The 17,033-nt window shown below is 30.1% G+C and overlaps 1 protein-coding gene across 1 annotated transcript; it reads right to left on the bottom strand.

The window, feature by feature from the left end:
- Window positions 1-6,306: 6,306 nt before the first annotated feature.
- Window positions 6,307-7,856, bottom strand: TRIADDRAFT_58932 (uncharacterized protein; the record flags this gene model as incomplete). Its single annotated transcript, XM_002115076.1, has 2 exons — window positions 6,307-6,416; window positions 7,565-7,856. The coding sequence occupies 2 exons, from the start codon at window positions 7,854-7,856 to the stop codon at window positions 6,307-6,309; spliced, it is 402 nt and encodes a 133-aa protein (XP_002115112.1).
- Between the last annotated feature and the right edge of the window lie 9,177 nt (window positions 7,857-17,033).

The raw sequence follows: 17,033 nt of genomic DNA on the forward strand, positions 1-17,033 counted from the left end.
GACCTTATAATTTTATCAATTTCAGTTAAATATCAATTAAGTTATGATCTATTTGAATATCACAAGAATGATTACCGGAATTTCTTAATTTAAACTGTTATGGTTTTATCCATAAATAACTAACCTGTTGTATAATCAAAACATCTTTCATATCAATCTTCCAAGACATATTAGTGATGCGAGCTTCAAATCTAAGTTTTCTATTGCGAATAGCGATTTTTAATAGAATTGTGCAACTTAGAATTGAAATCTATAAAAGCAAACTAATCTAGGCTAAAGATACTAAAAACTTTCAAAATGAACGAACACATGAATGCTACTGGATGGTAAAACATAAATATTAAATTTATATACTTAATGATAATCATTTCAATTTATACTTAGTTGCAACTAAATCTTACCTATAAAGATAGATGCCAACCACTACAATTGTTATTGTGACACAGCATACCACACTAGTTATGGTGACTAGTAAGATATAATAAGAGAAAGCTATTATTTTAAGCATATTGTTCGACATCCAAAAAATTTCATCACTTAACTAACGTCAAGATAGTATCCTCATATAGTTACAAAAGATTTGCTGTACTTGAAAGGCGGTAGCATAATACTTACAAAAACATAAGTTCTATTTTATATTACAAACCTAATATGACATTTGTATATAAACACTTCGATCCATCAAATCCACACTCTGGTCCATCAAGTGGTATTTTGCCACCAGGCCATGGGATAGAATAATTGGTATGACTTATATTTCGACCATCGTATACGATAGCTACTTCGTATTGTTTCGATGTAGGATTTAAGTAACTAAAGTCGTATATTAATATTCGATCGCCATCTTTATTTAAAGTTACTCTACCAGAGGCACCTATGACAAAAATACATTGTATTGGTATATTATATAGCAACAAAATCAAGGAGTAGTTATGTGAATGTAGCACAATACTATACGACAATTTTGATGGCCATGCACTGGCAAGTACATACGAGTACAAATTTGTAATACTATGATATATTGGTTTAGATGATGGTACCTTCGAAGGAAGTGCTAATCATATTTTTAGTGATTAGTGTACCATTTTTCGGATTACCACCTTGGCTTAAAGTTTTATTTAATCCATGTGCATACAAACTGACTGCATCGTACAGGAAAGAAGCGTAAAGTCCAACTGGTTTCTAATAATACCGTATAAGATGTCATTATAGTTAGTTTCATAAACAGTAGTAATCATTAAATAGTATAAAAAAATCAATAACTACGACTTGATATCATAGCATAAAATAATGAAATAAATACTGCTAAAAGCTAGCTAGACTTTGATGAAATGCAATATTTTATAGTCTTTACATCTGACTAGTAAGTAAACAATTGTATAACTATATATTAATAAAATATTCGGCGTGATCATGACAAGAGTTCATAATATATGATTAGTCTTCCATCGTTAACTTTTAGTCCTTCATATACAGTGCGAATTCACACATTATGTAATACATAAAGACCAGCAAATAATATAATATAAAATAGGTACGGAAAAAAGTGTGCTAGCTATTTCACACATATCATAAATTTTGATCACAATAATCCGATGTAATAAAAGTGTGCTAGCAGCTATTTATAAAAGGGAATGATAGTAGTGATTTATTTAAACTGAAATAGTGCAAAGGAGGTAATTACCAATTACATTTAACTACAATATCTTTCTATTTTTCTCCATTTATTAATGGGTATGGTATTGTAATTATAAGAGTCGAGGTAAAAAACTATTCTGCTGAAGTAGTCTTTCATAATTATGTTCTATATGATAGTAGTAATAAAAATTATTTCATGAAGAACTGTATGAACAGTAACCTTGTTGTTAAGCACACTACTAACACGATATATAAATTTTTCTATAGGATCCTAGATAGTCAGGATCCAATAAAATAATAAAAAATACTCGTCTTTTAGCGTTATTCGATGTTTAATTTTCACTACAGTATCAAACTTAATTTTCTTATGATTATTGCGCTGAATTATGAAAATATCAGACTATGATGATTACATAACTGTACTGTAACTTAGTATTGTGATTGTAGACTGTTAGCCATGTTTATTATAATGTACGGTAGATATTTATCCTAAGAGATATTTGGTAGCCATAACTATAGAATGTAGTGGTATAGACTCTATGCTAGAGTACAGATGACTATATACAGTAAGGTGTTGAGTTACTAATAAGGTTATAGGTAAAAATAGAAACTAAATCATATATTAGGATATGGTTAATTCATTGTACTTTGGCTGGTGTGAATAATGTCTACGTAAGTACTGTAGTCGTATCCATATTGGATTAATGATGATCCGCAGTAGAATAGTCTTACTAAGAATAATTTAACTATGTGTAAAATAAGGTAAAAGTTTGCCATGCGGATTGTAGCTGCGAATGCTACAAAAAGTATAAAAGTATGCAACTTTAGATTATTCTGTTAGTTCGTTCTAGAAGTCTTTAGTAGTAGTATTCGGCTAGAGTAGAGTTGTGTGTAGTTAATCTTTGTATAAGATTCAATAAAGCCCTTATTTTTCTAAAATTTGGAATTTCGTGATTGGTATATATCACAATAACATTTCGCTACTATTATCATTATGTTAAGATAGCGTAAAGATCATAACATACTAGATTAAAAATGATATTAACCAGATCTGTAATCTTGGACTTGGCTTACCTGTCTTAAATCAATGTTAAATGGTGGCAGCCGCATACTTTGACGCACTTTATCATCGAAGTCGGGGAAGTTGCTACTGTGTTTGGCTTTAACGCTGATAAAGAAGACATTATGATAAGCTAGAAAAGCAGTATCATCATTTCCTGGATCATTTGGATTTTTCCAAGCCGTGCGTTGAAAACTTAATCCTGGATTTGCTTCAAAGGTTATGAAAGCATATTTGCCTTGGGTCATATCCAGCTTTGCTGCCACTAGCATCAATCTTCGCAAGTACTTTGTATCAGCAATAACTACTATAACTATAATTGTGTAAACAAATAACATTTTGCAGGCTTAAATTGCAATAATATACGATAATTGTGATACAACTATTCATCGCGAGAACGATACATAGTACTTATATTTGCTAATAAAAAATTTAATGATCATATTTAGCATTAAAATTGCAATAAAAATCTAATAATACAATTCGTTTGTCGATCAAAGTTCGACTACCAATCATCACTCGGATTTGGATATGATACACTACCTCAATTAATCTTGCCAAAATGTCTTATCATTTAGTTACGAAATATAAAAATTTGATTCTTTAACCTTTCTGAGAAAAATCTACGCGAATCCGACAATTAAAGTGTTAAAATAATACAGTCTACTAATTTTCATAATTATTGGCTTTACATAATCGGCTTGAAGGCCTGGTATAGATTAACGTATTAACTGCCATATTACTAAAAGTGCCTAATTATAATTTATACGAGAATACCAGTGGGCAATTCGGTTTTAGCTTTATTTCTTTTAATAAATATCAATAAATTTTTCGATTATGTGATGGATTAGCTATGGCGTGTGATGATATGGCACTCAAAGCCAATAGAATATCTTACGGTAGCTTATGTCGTTAGCTTCACATAGTGTTGTTTGCTAACTCCATAGTATGAAAATAGCCCTTATGAATTAGTATAACATTTATCCCTTTAAATAATACCAGCTAAGCAGTTAAAAAATAAACAAGAAAATTTAATCGATGAAAGTATTGAATAAAAATAAATATAACATATGCTATAAATAATGCAATATCGGCGTCACTTAATAAAATACTTCATTAATTATGTATGTATAAACGTGATATATAGTGATATAATTGATTTTATGAACGAGAAAATGTTTAGCATACTTGGAATCTTCGCGATTTATAAAACGACCATATTTAATCAGAAAAGGCTAATACGTACATTTTAAATTACTTATAGCTAAAGCCAAATGCATTTGCTATTTTTATTGACACATCAAGATGGGATTTTAGAGATTTTTCGACGTCAAAATGTCGTCCATTCCGTTAATCATAAAAAAATGATTTATAAAACTTTTTTCATAATTCTACCCGATACTAATTGCGAGGCTAGGAACAAAATTTAGCAAAATCGCGACTTTTATGATGCTTATATAGGAGTAAACGTTTATAAATGTTAAGATTATAATTGTTGCCGTACACAATTTAAATATTTTCAAGAAACTGATTAAGAGTATTGCACTTATGACTGAAAAATCTGTTTATGCACCTTGGTAACATTTAAGATGGTTGTTGATTTTACATAGCTTTACCAAGGTTTTTATGATACAAACGTGTAATCAACAACTTTTAGATGAATTTTGATAATTAATTACTGCATACAAAACTCCGCCTTCATCCATTGTTATAATCCGATTGTAAATATACATAGTCTGAAATATCCAATTTCAATCTGCATATGGCTACTTGCAATATCATTATTTAATTCTGTATACTTGTTAACTAAATACATTAATTAGTCTAGTATCAAATATGTTGACGAATTTGTTGCTATATCAAATAAGTCAAAAGAAAATTGATGAAATAATAGGGAAGATAATTAAATACATCTTTTTCAATATGAAAAGATATTATTTTATATACTAGCTGTCGCCACTTCTTTACCTAAATCTTTCTCTGAAAGTCATTCATCTTTCTATTAAGATTTTTTTATCGTAAGTGTTGATTTTAAGCAGTGGTAGTGTTACAGTAGATGAGCATGTATAATGACCAAATTAAGCTCATTTTAGTAAATTAGTTTAAATATTATTACAGTCATTATTCATTTAATAACATAAATGTAACAAGCTTTAACCGGAAAAAATCCAATTAGATCACGATAGTCTAGTACGACATTATACGGTAAAGGATCAAATTATGGATTTTTTTTTAACCAAATCGTTAGTAAAAATGATTTTGCCATGCTTCGTATTTATTTAGTTAGCATATGAGATGGAATTATTAGAAATCGCTCTTATGATGAGAGGAGCTTCACGAAACTTTACTTTCTACGCGTGTTTCCAAATTCTCCTTAGTCAATGAAATTAATTGCAAATCATAATGCATTAGATAACGGACAGGAGTATATTAACCCTATTTAGGACTGATGGAGTTTTCTAACCGTAGAAGATTAAGTCTTCTACATTTAGTTGCTTTTCCAAATTCGATTCCTTCATATTACTAACGGTTCTTACAGATTAATAAAAGAGTTTCATCATTAATTTCGATTAATTAGATAAGATAAACTCATTAATAACCAAAACATAGCCTGCTTATTTATTCTAAGAACCGGAAGCTTAGGATTAACATTCAACTAATTCAGTTTTCCAATAGTCTATGCAGTTAATGTAAAGATCTTTGTTCATTCATTCGTGTATAAAATTACATTATTATAGGATAAAATAAAATCTTGGTACGAAAGGTATATTGCAGAATTACAGTAATTAATACTGTATCGTAAATACCGCATATATTAAGGGGTTATGTCTGTGTGATATACATATTTGATTAAATGCAGTTATATAATTAATTTAAATATACTTTCGATTCTTGTTCGTGAACTACATTGTATTTTGAGTAATAGCTGTAGCTAATATCGTTCAAGGCCGTATCAACCTTTGTAAACTATTGCTAGCCATACGATATTAGTAAATCCCTTTCAGGATTCGTAAATGATAAATATCAGTTTACTTATAGGCATCACCTTTTCTATTATAACTGATCTATAGTATTCTGGCCTACATAAATAATATATATTGTATCTAATAATTAAGCTTCAATAATTTCGAAATATTAAACACGCACTCGCAAATTAATAAGAGCGCGCGATAAATTAAATTTATCAGTCATGAAAGCTTCTAATCAATTCTTTTAATTTTATAAGAATGAAATTCTTCAAGATCTTTTCCTTCAGTCATATGAAAAGGTTTCACTGATCAATATCAATGACCGATCAATTCATACGGTACATAAAAGCGAAAATTAAATTTCAGTCTATTATAATTGTTGATGAAGATCAATAATGTCTGCTATATTCTACTTTAGTTTGCCTTCTTATGCTACCTTGAAGATATAATTTATACAGATCAGCCTTACTAAATTAATTATTGCTTCGTGTGGATTTAGTACTTATTAATTTATTAATTCTCGATATTAACGTCGTGCCAATATAACTATCTATATCTGACTAAATTTTTCCAATACAATTAAATAATTTCCTAGATAAATATCGTTTGAAACTTGCACTGACCTCGTCCAATTTGGCTTCAATTAGCAAGCTTATGTAAAACTTGATAAATTATTTTTACTAAGTAGACCGACCAAGTCTGAATACTATCCATATTTTTGGGGTGAACGACGTCACATAAGTAACAATCTAAATTATATTGTAGCCCATCAAATTATTACCCTTCATTCAAAATTTTAGCTTCTTTCATTAAAGTAGTTAAGTTAATTCTTGTGGGTATGCTGTAATTGTTTTCTATTCTTATCATAAATGATTAGTTGTCTCCGCTTTTCTGTGTATACCGAGCAAGATCTTGCCGATAAATGTTTAATATACATACGTGAGGTGTATTGTTCATCATTTACTATTCACTGCTGTCATAATACATAGTCCTATTTCTAATCTATAATAGCACGCCATAAAAACGCAAGGAAGTGATCCAATATTTTAATTATTAAAGTACTTCCTTTGAGATGGTCTTGATCACTGTAAAACTATGTTTAAAATTTGACAATTATATTATATTCTTAGGAGCTGTAGGATGTAAAATAAAATTGAAATAGTAACACTATCTGCAACACCAGATGTAGTGGTAAAAAGTGTCGACTGAATTAATATTTAGCCTACATTTTGATATTTGACGGGTAATCTGGCGACTTTTAAAGTCAAATAATTAATGAATAAGAGCAAATTTTCTTTCATCCTGAACGATTATGCATCATCTCTATATACAGTACTTACACAGTGAGCTGTAAAGCTTGACTACTTTTGGCTAGTTTACTAAATGCACAGGACTATTTTTATGGATACTGTCTACGCACTTAAGGCCTCTATCGAGTTATGAAAATTGATAACTTCAATGCAGATATTTCAGTACAAATCTATTTATCCGCTTATCATTCTTTTCGAGCTATCTTAACCCGGGTCGAATTTTTAACCTACACGATTTCCGTAGACATCACATAATAACTACAGCTTACTTTATGATACCATTGAAAGAACTGATATTGAAACTATTTAAAAGCAATTAACATATCCATGAGTTGGAGAAGATGATATTCTGTTGGTGTTTACATAGATGTATGTACACTTAGATCTTGAGGGTATTTGGTTGTGATTTAAGTTTTATAAACTATGCGTAGATTAGATTTTACGATTATAAAATTCAAAAACTGCTGAGCTAACGATGTTTAGGCCTTGTAAGTGGGTCTAATAAAACGTAAGATTTATTCTATACTTATTCATAGTGCAATTGGATAGCAAGAATAGTAGGAATAAAATTTTTTCTAGTGACTTACTTCGTGAATTTGTTTGCAACTCCTGTAATAACGACGTCATCTGATCGTCGGTGGCCATGGTGAGATCGTAATCCTTATTTGAAGCAATGTTATGGCGATTGTTCTGTAGACGCGATTTTTCTGTTATTAATTCACATAAGGTGCTCCAAATAAAACGATTTTCGGCACGATTGCATATTAGTGAAAACTGACCCCAAGCAAAATTTTGCATGATAGCGAAAAATGCATCTGCTTGTTGTGATAGAGGTCCATTTGTACGGACGAATGTATTGTAAGTAGTATGATCAGACATAGCTGGCGATGTCGATACGTAAGATATCATTGGTAAATTCCATTCTGATGCTAATAGACCTGCACTTTGACAACCAGGTGAACATGCAGGTCCAATAAAGGCAATTACGTCGTGTTTCTGGACTAAAACCACGGTGGCATCTAAACTACTTTTCGGGTTACATTTAGTATCGAAGTAATGAAATTTTAATGTAGCATTTGGCAATAATATTGAACTGTTATTAATTTCAGATACGGCTAAAGTTACAGCGCCTGCAATATCAATGGCACCAAATAATCCAGCTCTTGGTGTATAATTATATGGACCGAGATAGCCTATATTATATACCGGTACATCACTACGACAAACAGAGAAGTTTACAATTATCCAGATTAGAATAATTTTTATCCCGGTAAATGCAACAAGGCTATTCATTTTTTTTTGTCGATTATTGCTATCTATTGCTCTCTTAGGCCATAAAATCGTCATGGTGTCGGGCTTAAAAATGTATCAGGTACGATATTTTAGTTAGCAGTTGGATAGTTAGCACAAAAAATCAATCTATAAGATAATATCTCAATGGATTATGCTGTAGACTAACAAAGATACTGAGATAGATGAAATTGATAAGAGAATTTACTCAAGCCAAGTAATTTCAGAATCGATACATGAATGTATCCAATCGATGTGATGTTGCAGTTGTTTGATGTTTTCTTTCACTTATTGTTAACTTAATTGGATGTTAGAATTTTAATTGAATCGACGTAAATATTCAAAAAATAGTAGATGCAGATTAACTTCTTTCTCTTTTTACAGTATTTTCCTTTGGATTCTTTTCTGAAATAGTAAATATTGCCAATAAAAGCCTAAAACATATTCCAAAATGAGTAATCAATTTTAAAAATAAATGTAAAACATAAATATCAGAAGAGAATACGATGGTATGTATCTGAGTCGGTTACAGTCACAATAATAAATAGATAAGTTTACTTATATGATTCTATACCTATCCTTTTTAATCTTCGATTATGTTAAAGGATTAAACCTGATCTCATTTGAATAGAATACAAATTAGAATTGGATATTATTATAGAGAAGAACATTCGTTGAATATTTTATTGTTAATAATTTGGGGTATCCCAAACGATTATAATTATCAGAATGAATATCTGAATGAATTCTGAACAGGATGTCGAAAGAGTAGAATACAGAAGTAATTAAAAAAAGGGCTTTGAAGTATTTGTAATAGTTAATGACTGACTCGTGAGGTTTCAAAATTTTAAAGTAAAATGTAGAGATAAACTTATTTTTATGATAGTTCGATTTTATACCGGATGCTTTTTTTTATCATTAGCGCTAAATGAAAAGATATTACTGTACGCATATTAACTAGCGTGCTGATATAATACAGGACTGTACTTTATCATAAGAACTCTTTGGCAGTGTTTTCACTTCTTTTTACAATATCGTTATCTAAATATACCTTTTTGAAACAGATGTGAGTGTAGTTTATTAGCATATGTACCTGTAATAATTCATAAACTTACGTCTGGCTTGACAAATTTCGAAGTTAATTTTCCCCAGGGAGGATTGCATAGACATATAGAATCATTCGCTAATTGACTAGTAGAACGATCAGTTTATATTACGTTTTCTATATTTTAATGCTTCAAGGTTTTTTTAAGCTAGTTTATAGCAATTTTGAAAGATATCGCTCAGTTGGCAATTTCATACTTAATTGAGAGGTAGAAAAGAGATTTCGTTTTTCTTCCTTTTGATATCCTCTAGCTAGTGTTATAGAGTACTTAATGGCAGAAACAAGATAATTAATTGTGTTATAATAATGGTAGAGTTAGACGACTTGGTTGCTGGGATTTTTAAACTCGTTGATGATGACAAGATGATGATAACCTCTAAAAAAATGAATTACAAATAAGAAATTAAGAATAGCAGCTTATTATCGATGACAATTTTGATTTTGGTATCAAAATGATAAAATCGTCAATATCCACGGAAATGTTCTAGTTTGTCTTACATCTAGATTACCTTATTTTCGATGATTCGTTTTTCGATTGATATTGTAAAGTCTTGAAATAACTTTTATTTTACAAATAAAGACGATAGCGTAGTCTTGAATCAATATTTCTTTACTGTTTTAAGAAAAGTAATTTCACTCAAGGTAGAGTTGATTGGATGCATGAATACTGCAAAATAGATTGTTAAAATAGTAATTAATAGCAAGTTTTAATATTACTGTTTCACGTTTAAATAATTCTACAGTATGGTCAGTGGAGAAGTGAAGATGGGCGAAGTACGAAAAAAACGCCGGATGAAAATCCATATATTGCCATCAGCGGCATACAATATCAATAAAGTGATATAAAAAGACTGCAATGCAATCATGTCGATTGTTCATGTTCTATTCAATTGCAATTTCTAATTTACTATCCAATTTTCAATCTAGCCTTTATAATGTGTGATTGAGTGATACATATGTGTACAAGGATAGACTATCTCTCTTGAACTAATTTGAATCAAATAGGAAAGGGAGGGGTGGAGAGAATACTGATTAACTATATACAATTTCAATACGACAAGAGAGGAAATCCATATCAAATGGAAAAATGAATGCTTGACAATGAATAACAATAATCATCGACGATGATGATAATAATAACAATAATAATATTATTAAAAATGATAATAATATTAATAACAATTATAAATAAACTTGAGACACCAATGATCGATTACTCGACTATGATATTAATTAATACCATTTGATCCAACAATACAAGTTGATTTCAATAAGGTGACAATTACTGAAATATCGAAAAAAATTTCTTCCACAAATTTTGTCGGCCCATTATTAATGGCTTTAATTGTCGGCTATTTTTTTGAACAGTTTGTCATTAATTCTAAGTAAGAATGAACAATACCTACAACATGGTGATGATCAAATTCAACAATGTCTACAGCACATAGTTACCAATTCGCTCCTGGCAAAAATAAAAAAATAAAGATATAAATGGAAAATGAAAAATAAATAAAAAATAATCATGATCCTATATCAGAGTCTAAATAATTATAAATATGGGAAAATTATTTTTCCTACAAGCAATACAAGAAAGTGTTAGAGGCATTCCATGATAAAAATATGATTTAGCTATTGAGGGTATAACGGACTAAAATAGAAGATTGAGAAATTTACATAGAAAACATCCAGCGATCGGCTCGAATACAATAGAAAGCGATAACATAAATTAATACACTAAAAAATATCAAAACAATTCAAAATGAAGGACAACGCAAAAGATGGATGGGTTGAGTTTTTCTCTCACCATAATGGTTACGTTATATTGTACTATAACAGCAATAACTAATTATTATCGGTCAAGAGCTACAAACTCATCAATCAATTAATTAAAATGAAATCTCGAGACTTCCAATATTTCCTAAACTGTTGGACAACTTGTGCTTATTTCTTTCCTCGATTTCCATTTCTATTCGGCCATTAAAGTCTATTACTACGATGCACGTATACAACAAATATCGTACATAGAGATATTATAGATCCTTTAACTTGATAATTTGAATTTTTCACCCTACCGAATTCACAATAACTCAATTCTAATTACAGTTCTAGTATAGTCAATATTAGTTGGAGGTGTTATTTTGTAACTCGTACATATCAATGGTTCGATTATTGATGAAAAAGTTCCACTAGGCGTCCATTTTTGTACAATAATATACACGTAGGATTGAAAGTCAAGGTAATTTATATAAAGGAAATAAAGGACGTTTCTAATCGATGTTAACAATTTTGTGCTATAAATATATATCACTGAAATACAGTACTCTGAAACCATTTAATAACAAAAGCGTGATATTATTAAGCTAACAACGAATAACTTATAAGGCAAAATCTTTAACCATGTAATTCTCTTTACTGTTATAAAAATTTAATATACTGATTGTTTCTTATCGTTCTAGAAGGTTAAAGTGCTGAATCTATAAAGTGATGACAATAAATAAATAAACAGCAGGCTATTCCAACGTACTCGCATATTGATATTTTAATGCTGCCCGGTAGAATTATTTCGATTATGACAAAGTTACCTTTTTAGGTGCTAATATGAAGGGAGGTTTTCGAAAGTAGGCTTATTGTTTGTGGTACGTAAATATTAAATTGAAATGCAACATTTTATCATTGAACGAAGACAATTATAAACGCGAGAAAACTTTGTTCTCCGTATTTATGGTAAGGAAGTGCGCAGTTTCTGACTTAGAGTAGACCAACGGAGTTGTTTTATTTATACTCGTATTAATAGGATAAGCCTAAAGTTAACTTGGCTCTATCTTTATCTTTGTTAAGGTGAGTTTTCAACATCGTAATACAGCAAGTCATTCAATACAATAGAAAAGTCTTTTTATTTGTCATAATCATCATTTTCACTAATAGCCACTTTTACATACCTTTTTGGAACAATATTACGCAGTTAGCCAATCTCCTACGTTATTTGCTACCTTTGCTTCAATACCTGAACAGTTTTGCATTATAACTTATTGCATGTTATCTCATCCACGTATTCTACTTGTATTTAGTCAGCCGTTTCTGGTTACTTTTCAGTTACAATTTATGCAGGATGAATGAATCTTTCCTTTATAGCACTAAAATACTGAGTTTAAAGAATAATAAAAGAATAAAAATTAGGTATAGAAACAAGAAAGTGCACATCAATTGTGGCAAAATAAAACATCGGATCGTTTCTCACTTGATAAAGAAATGAAAGATCAATAAATTATAGTTCTGTCTCGGATTATATATATAGATTATACTATTTGGCACGATGACCATAATGACCGGGCAAACTAATAAATCATTCCCGGGAATGGCCGGGCGTTCCCGGGAAAGACCGGGCGTTCCCTGGAATGACCGGGCGTTCCCTGGCATGGCCGACTCCCGGGATTGGCCGTAACATATACGTGTCATATATGTACTACTACAATAATTCATTATAAGCTCGGAAAATAAGAAATAATTTGCTTTTAACGTTTTATTTCTTTGCTTACTATCTTAGTAACATTTTAAACTAGAGGTGCTAGAATGAATGTCTAAATTATGACCTATACGTACATATATTCTTATTAAGAGATGATAAAGAGTAAAAATCAGATCATTGGTTAGTCATTCCAGTATGCCAACGTTTAGAGTGATTAATTAATTATCAACGTACAGTAGAAGTTGATGAATGTTGAAGGGTAAGTATCCAGACTATCCATTTTGTTGATAGTTCCTTATCGCTCTAGCGTAAGAATTGGGGGGATTTTATTTATTCAAATTGATGGACATTACAGGACAATACATGGAAATGGACTTTATTCCTTTTATCAACGCTTCCGTAATAAGATGCTGCTACCAAATCGTAGGTGGAGTTAAGGCTTCATTACGTATACAGATTACAATATAATAAAATTCATTATGATCTTAACTAGGGTCCTTTAAGAAATTTCAGCATAACGCGTACGGTAGCACGAATGACAGAAATTAGACTATAAATGATAGATGAACAAATAATTCCAGTAACTAATGGTCTATTAATTCTTTCTACAAAGTCCTTTTAACAGTAATCAGCTTTTTGATTTTTCCCTTTATATCAAATCCATCTGTAGTATATATGATTCTTTCTGTAGATTTACAACATAAAAATATTAACAGGCCTTGACGATTTATTTATACCCATTTGCTATAGCGATCTCAATGATCGCTCAGATATATAATGCACAAATTATTACTGGTGCAACTCTTTATATTATCATAAATCAGCGTAAATTTAAAAGTCTACAAAAACGAAAGGAGTAAAATTGGTTATATCCTACTGTACGCCCTTTAGTACGTGTTTCATTCACTGTAAGATTTAGAGAGCATACAAATCATAATTAGACTTTTCTTAAATAAAAGGTATGATAATATCAAAGAGAGCAGATGTCCTCTTTCATTTGTGAATATATTATTCTGATATATTTGATATAAATTTATATTTATAAGATATAACGAAAATAGCAAAGGTAGTAAATATTTTAGCTTGTAATAGAAGGTATACTATAATTATCTTTCAGAGTGATAAATATGGACAAGGCAAAACATAACTTTGTTCTAGGTTGTCACCATGTTCTAACATGAATTCATAAAATCATCAAAAGAACAGCTTATTATATGCTTATAGGTAATTAGGGGTAGTCTAACGACGTATCTACTAACTTCTTGATACCATAAAGGCAAGTAAACGCGAAATCGTTTATACTATTTCAATCGTGTATAATGTAAAATCGCCCTTCTTCGTCTTTTGCAAATTAATTATTACATATCTGAATAAATGTCAAAGCAACATTTGTTTATATCATTGCGAGCAAATATGACTTTACTTACAGTAATATTATTCATTTATTCAAGCAGGAAACAATTAGATTTAAGAAATTTTTAGATTTGACTTAAACTATTTCTATTCTATCCGTTTAATAACTTTGTTCAGCTGATATTAATTCTGTGATAATATCACGCCAATACTGCAACTGAATTTTTGCAATATTCCTTTATTCAATTTATTAAAAGTTTTCAACATTTCAGTCGAGTATCCTACGAATAATTATTGTCCTATTCATACTACTAATGCTCTGTAGGAGATATTTTATTACGTGAATGTAGTGAAGATGTTTATGTATAAATCAATTGAAGTATTAACAAACTGGACAATTAATTTATAATCACCCCCTAAATAATCGAATGTGTTATAGGTAGCAGAAGGTATATTTAGATTATATGGAATACCATCAAATTTCGTTAACAATATTATAGCGTAGTAAATATGTAGAATGTGGATTCTCTGTACATTCGTATTCAACAAAGATACTATAGCTAATTAAATGACAGCTGGAGCACTCACCGAAATCACGTTCATTCATTTAGTTTTTGGCTGATATACTTTTTTACTTTCCTTGCTTCACCAATATAAGAATAATGGTACAAAAAATTTTAGTTTTCATTTGGAGTGATCTACCTATATAAAGAAAAATTTTTTATTATCAAATCAATGTTACACAGTACATCCTACTAATACTCGTTACTGCACTTTAAGGGCAATAAATTATTAATATTCTGTTCCAATCAGATCGGTTATAACATATCTATTCCACTGATGATATAATTAGCTAATAAATGATTACAAATAGTTTATACAGAGCAGAATTTTTTAGTGAAATAATACCATCAATTTTTATATAGCTATAAATCCAGCAATTATTATTATAATTCTATTGTTAATTGAGATTAGAAGGCTATACACTATGAAGTGCCTTGCCATTGAATTATTGGATAAGCAGGCACCTAATATATTAATGAACGGCCAAGTGTAATTGTGTCCATTGATGGTTTTAAAACTGTCTGCGAGTGTTTTAATATAATAATTCACTTCATCATAATTATTAATTAATGATAGCACATGAAATTTACAGCTTGTAAAGATTAATAGTAGCATCCTAAACATTTACGCTAATGCAATTGCAGGTCTTGATTGAGTGCAACAAACGAAAAGTATTTCGTCGTTTAATTATCGTATAGTAATATCTAGAGGTCATGAAGGTATATTGCATTAATAAAATCCTAATAAAGAGTATTAATTAGTCTATAGAATCTCTAGATCCCTGTATATCAGCTGACAAGTCACAACATTTAGTATTAGCATAGTCATTTTTCAAGTAATCCCTATTGTAATATAGAAATATGCAGTCTAGTATGAAATATATGTCATACCAGATGTTGTGTTTCATAATCTTGAGTTAATACTAATAACTACAGAAGGTTGGTACTACCCTTAGCTAGTAAAGAAGACAGGAAATTATGTACTATGTATATAGTCAAAGTTAATAGAAAAAGGAAGTAAAGTTTGGTAAAAGCCGAATGCTTCTATTCCTACTCATTTTTCTCTTAGATCGAAATTTCGTAGCTCTTGTACCTACGCTGTCTTCAATTGTTTCGTTGTATATTAATTATAGGATTGTGAAAGCAAGGGACGAAATTAGTATACGTAGCAGTATCTACAGCTATAACTAGTCAATAAGTGTAATTAGATCCATACTTACAGTATATCACATAAATTATACTATGCTGTAGACAATCATTATAATCTTAGCATGAAAACCGCAGCAGTAATAGCGGATGCGGATTTATATATAAACGTATTATATATATATATCTACTAGTTTAGCATACTTGTTGTTCTACTCAGCACACCAGTTATATCTGACTTAGTCGGGCAGAAATTGCAGCTCATGATAAATTTTAAACACGAAAGGCAGTCCTCAAATCTTGAATTTTACCTGTTATTACTTTCACTATATATATATTACGTTAATACTCGTACATTCATGATAGTGATGCTACACAATCAGCATGCAACCGGATATAGCAGTTTCAAGATATTGATTCAAGACTTTAATTTTATTACCAGAAAATTTCCCTGCTTCAATAAACGGGCTCAAAATTATAGCCTAGATGTTTTCAAGAATGAAATTCATGCATTGATTTTTAATTATAAAATACAGTACTGAATATAATTTTAGTTTTAATATACAGTACGTCTATTATACTAGTGTATAATATCGCAAAATGTGCTCTACGTAACATAGTCCATAGGCTACTGTAACTAGCGATAAAACGTGCTTAAGGCAAGGACTACTAAAAGAAAATAGAAGGATATAGCTTGATTTAATACAGTGATTTCACAGTACCTTGAAAGTGTGATGATTTAGTAATACTGTAACATGAAGTAAAGCAATTGTATGATGTAAAATAGTCGGTTAAGCTTATTAAGCTTATAAAAGTAATTGTAGATTTTGGTTTGTAACTGTACACAGTATATGGGTATAAATCTCGCATACTCTCTTCATCGTTTGTAAACTGGAAAGTCAGAAAGATTTTATCGAATCAAGCTTTTCTTACGGCACGTATAAAATGGGTAAAATGGGTAAAATATAACAGAGGATGATCCTTGATCTCCTTTGAATTCTATCAAGTTTATTTCTGTTGAGCCAACTGCTATTTCATGAACTGACTTTTCTATAAGATTTTTCGGTTGAATAAGCCCCTGGCTGCAGTTAATAATTAAAATACTCGGTATGTAGAGTGCAAATAACAACTCT

Source organism: Trichoplax adhaerens, genomic scaffold (assembly GCF_000150275.1).
Source record: "Trichoplax adhaerens TRIADscaffold_9 genomic scaffold, whole genome shotgun sequence".
Classification (NCBI taxonomy): Eukaryota; Metazoa; Placozoa; class Uniplacotomia; order Trichoplacea; family Trichoplacidae; genus Trichoplax; species Trichoplax adhaerens.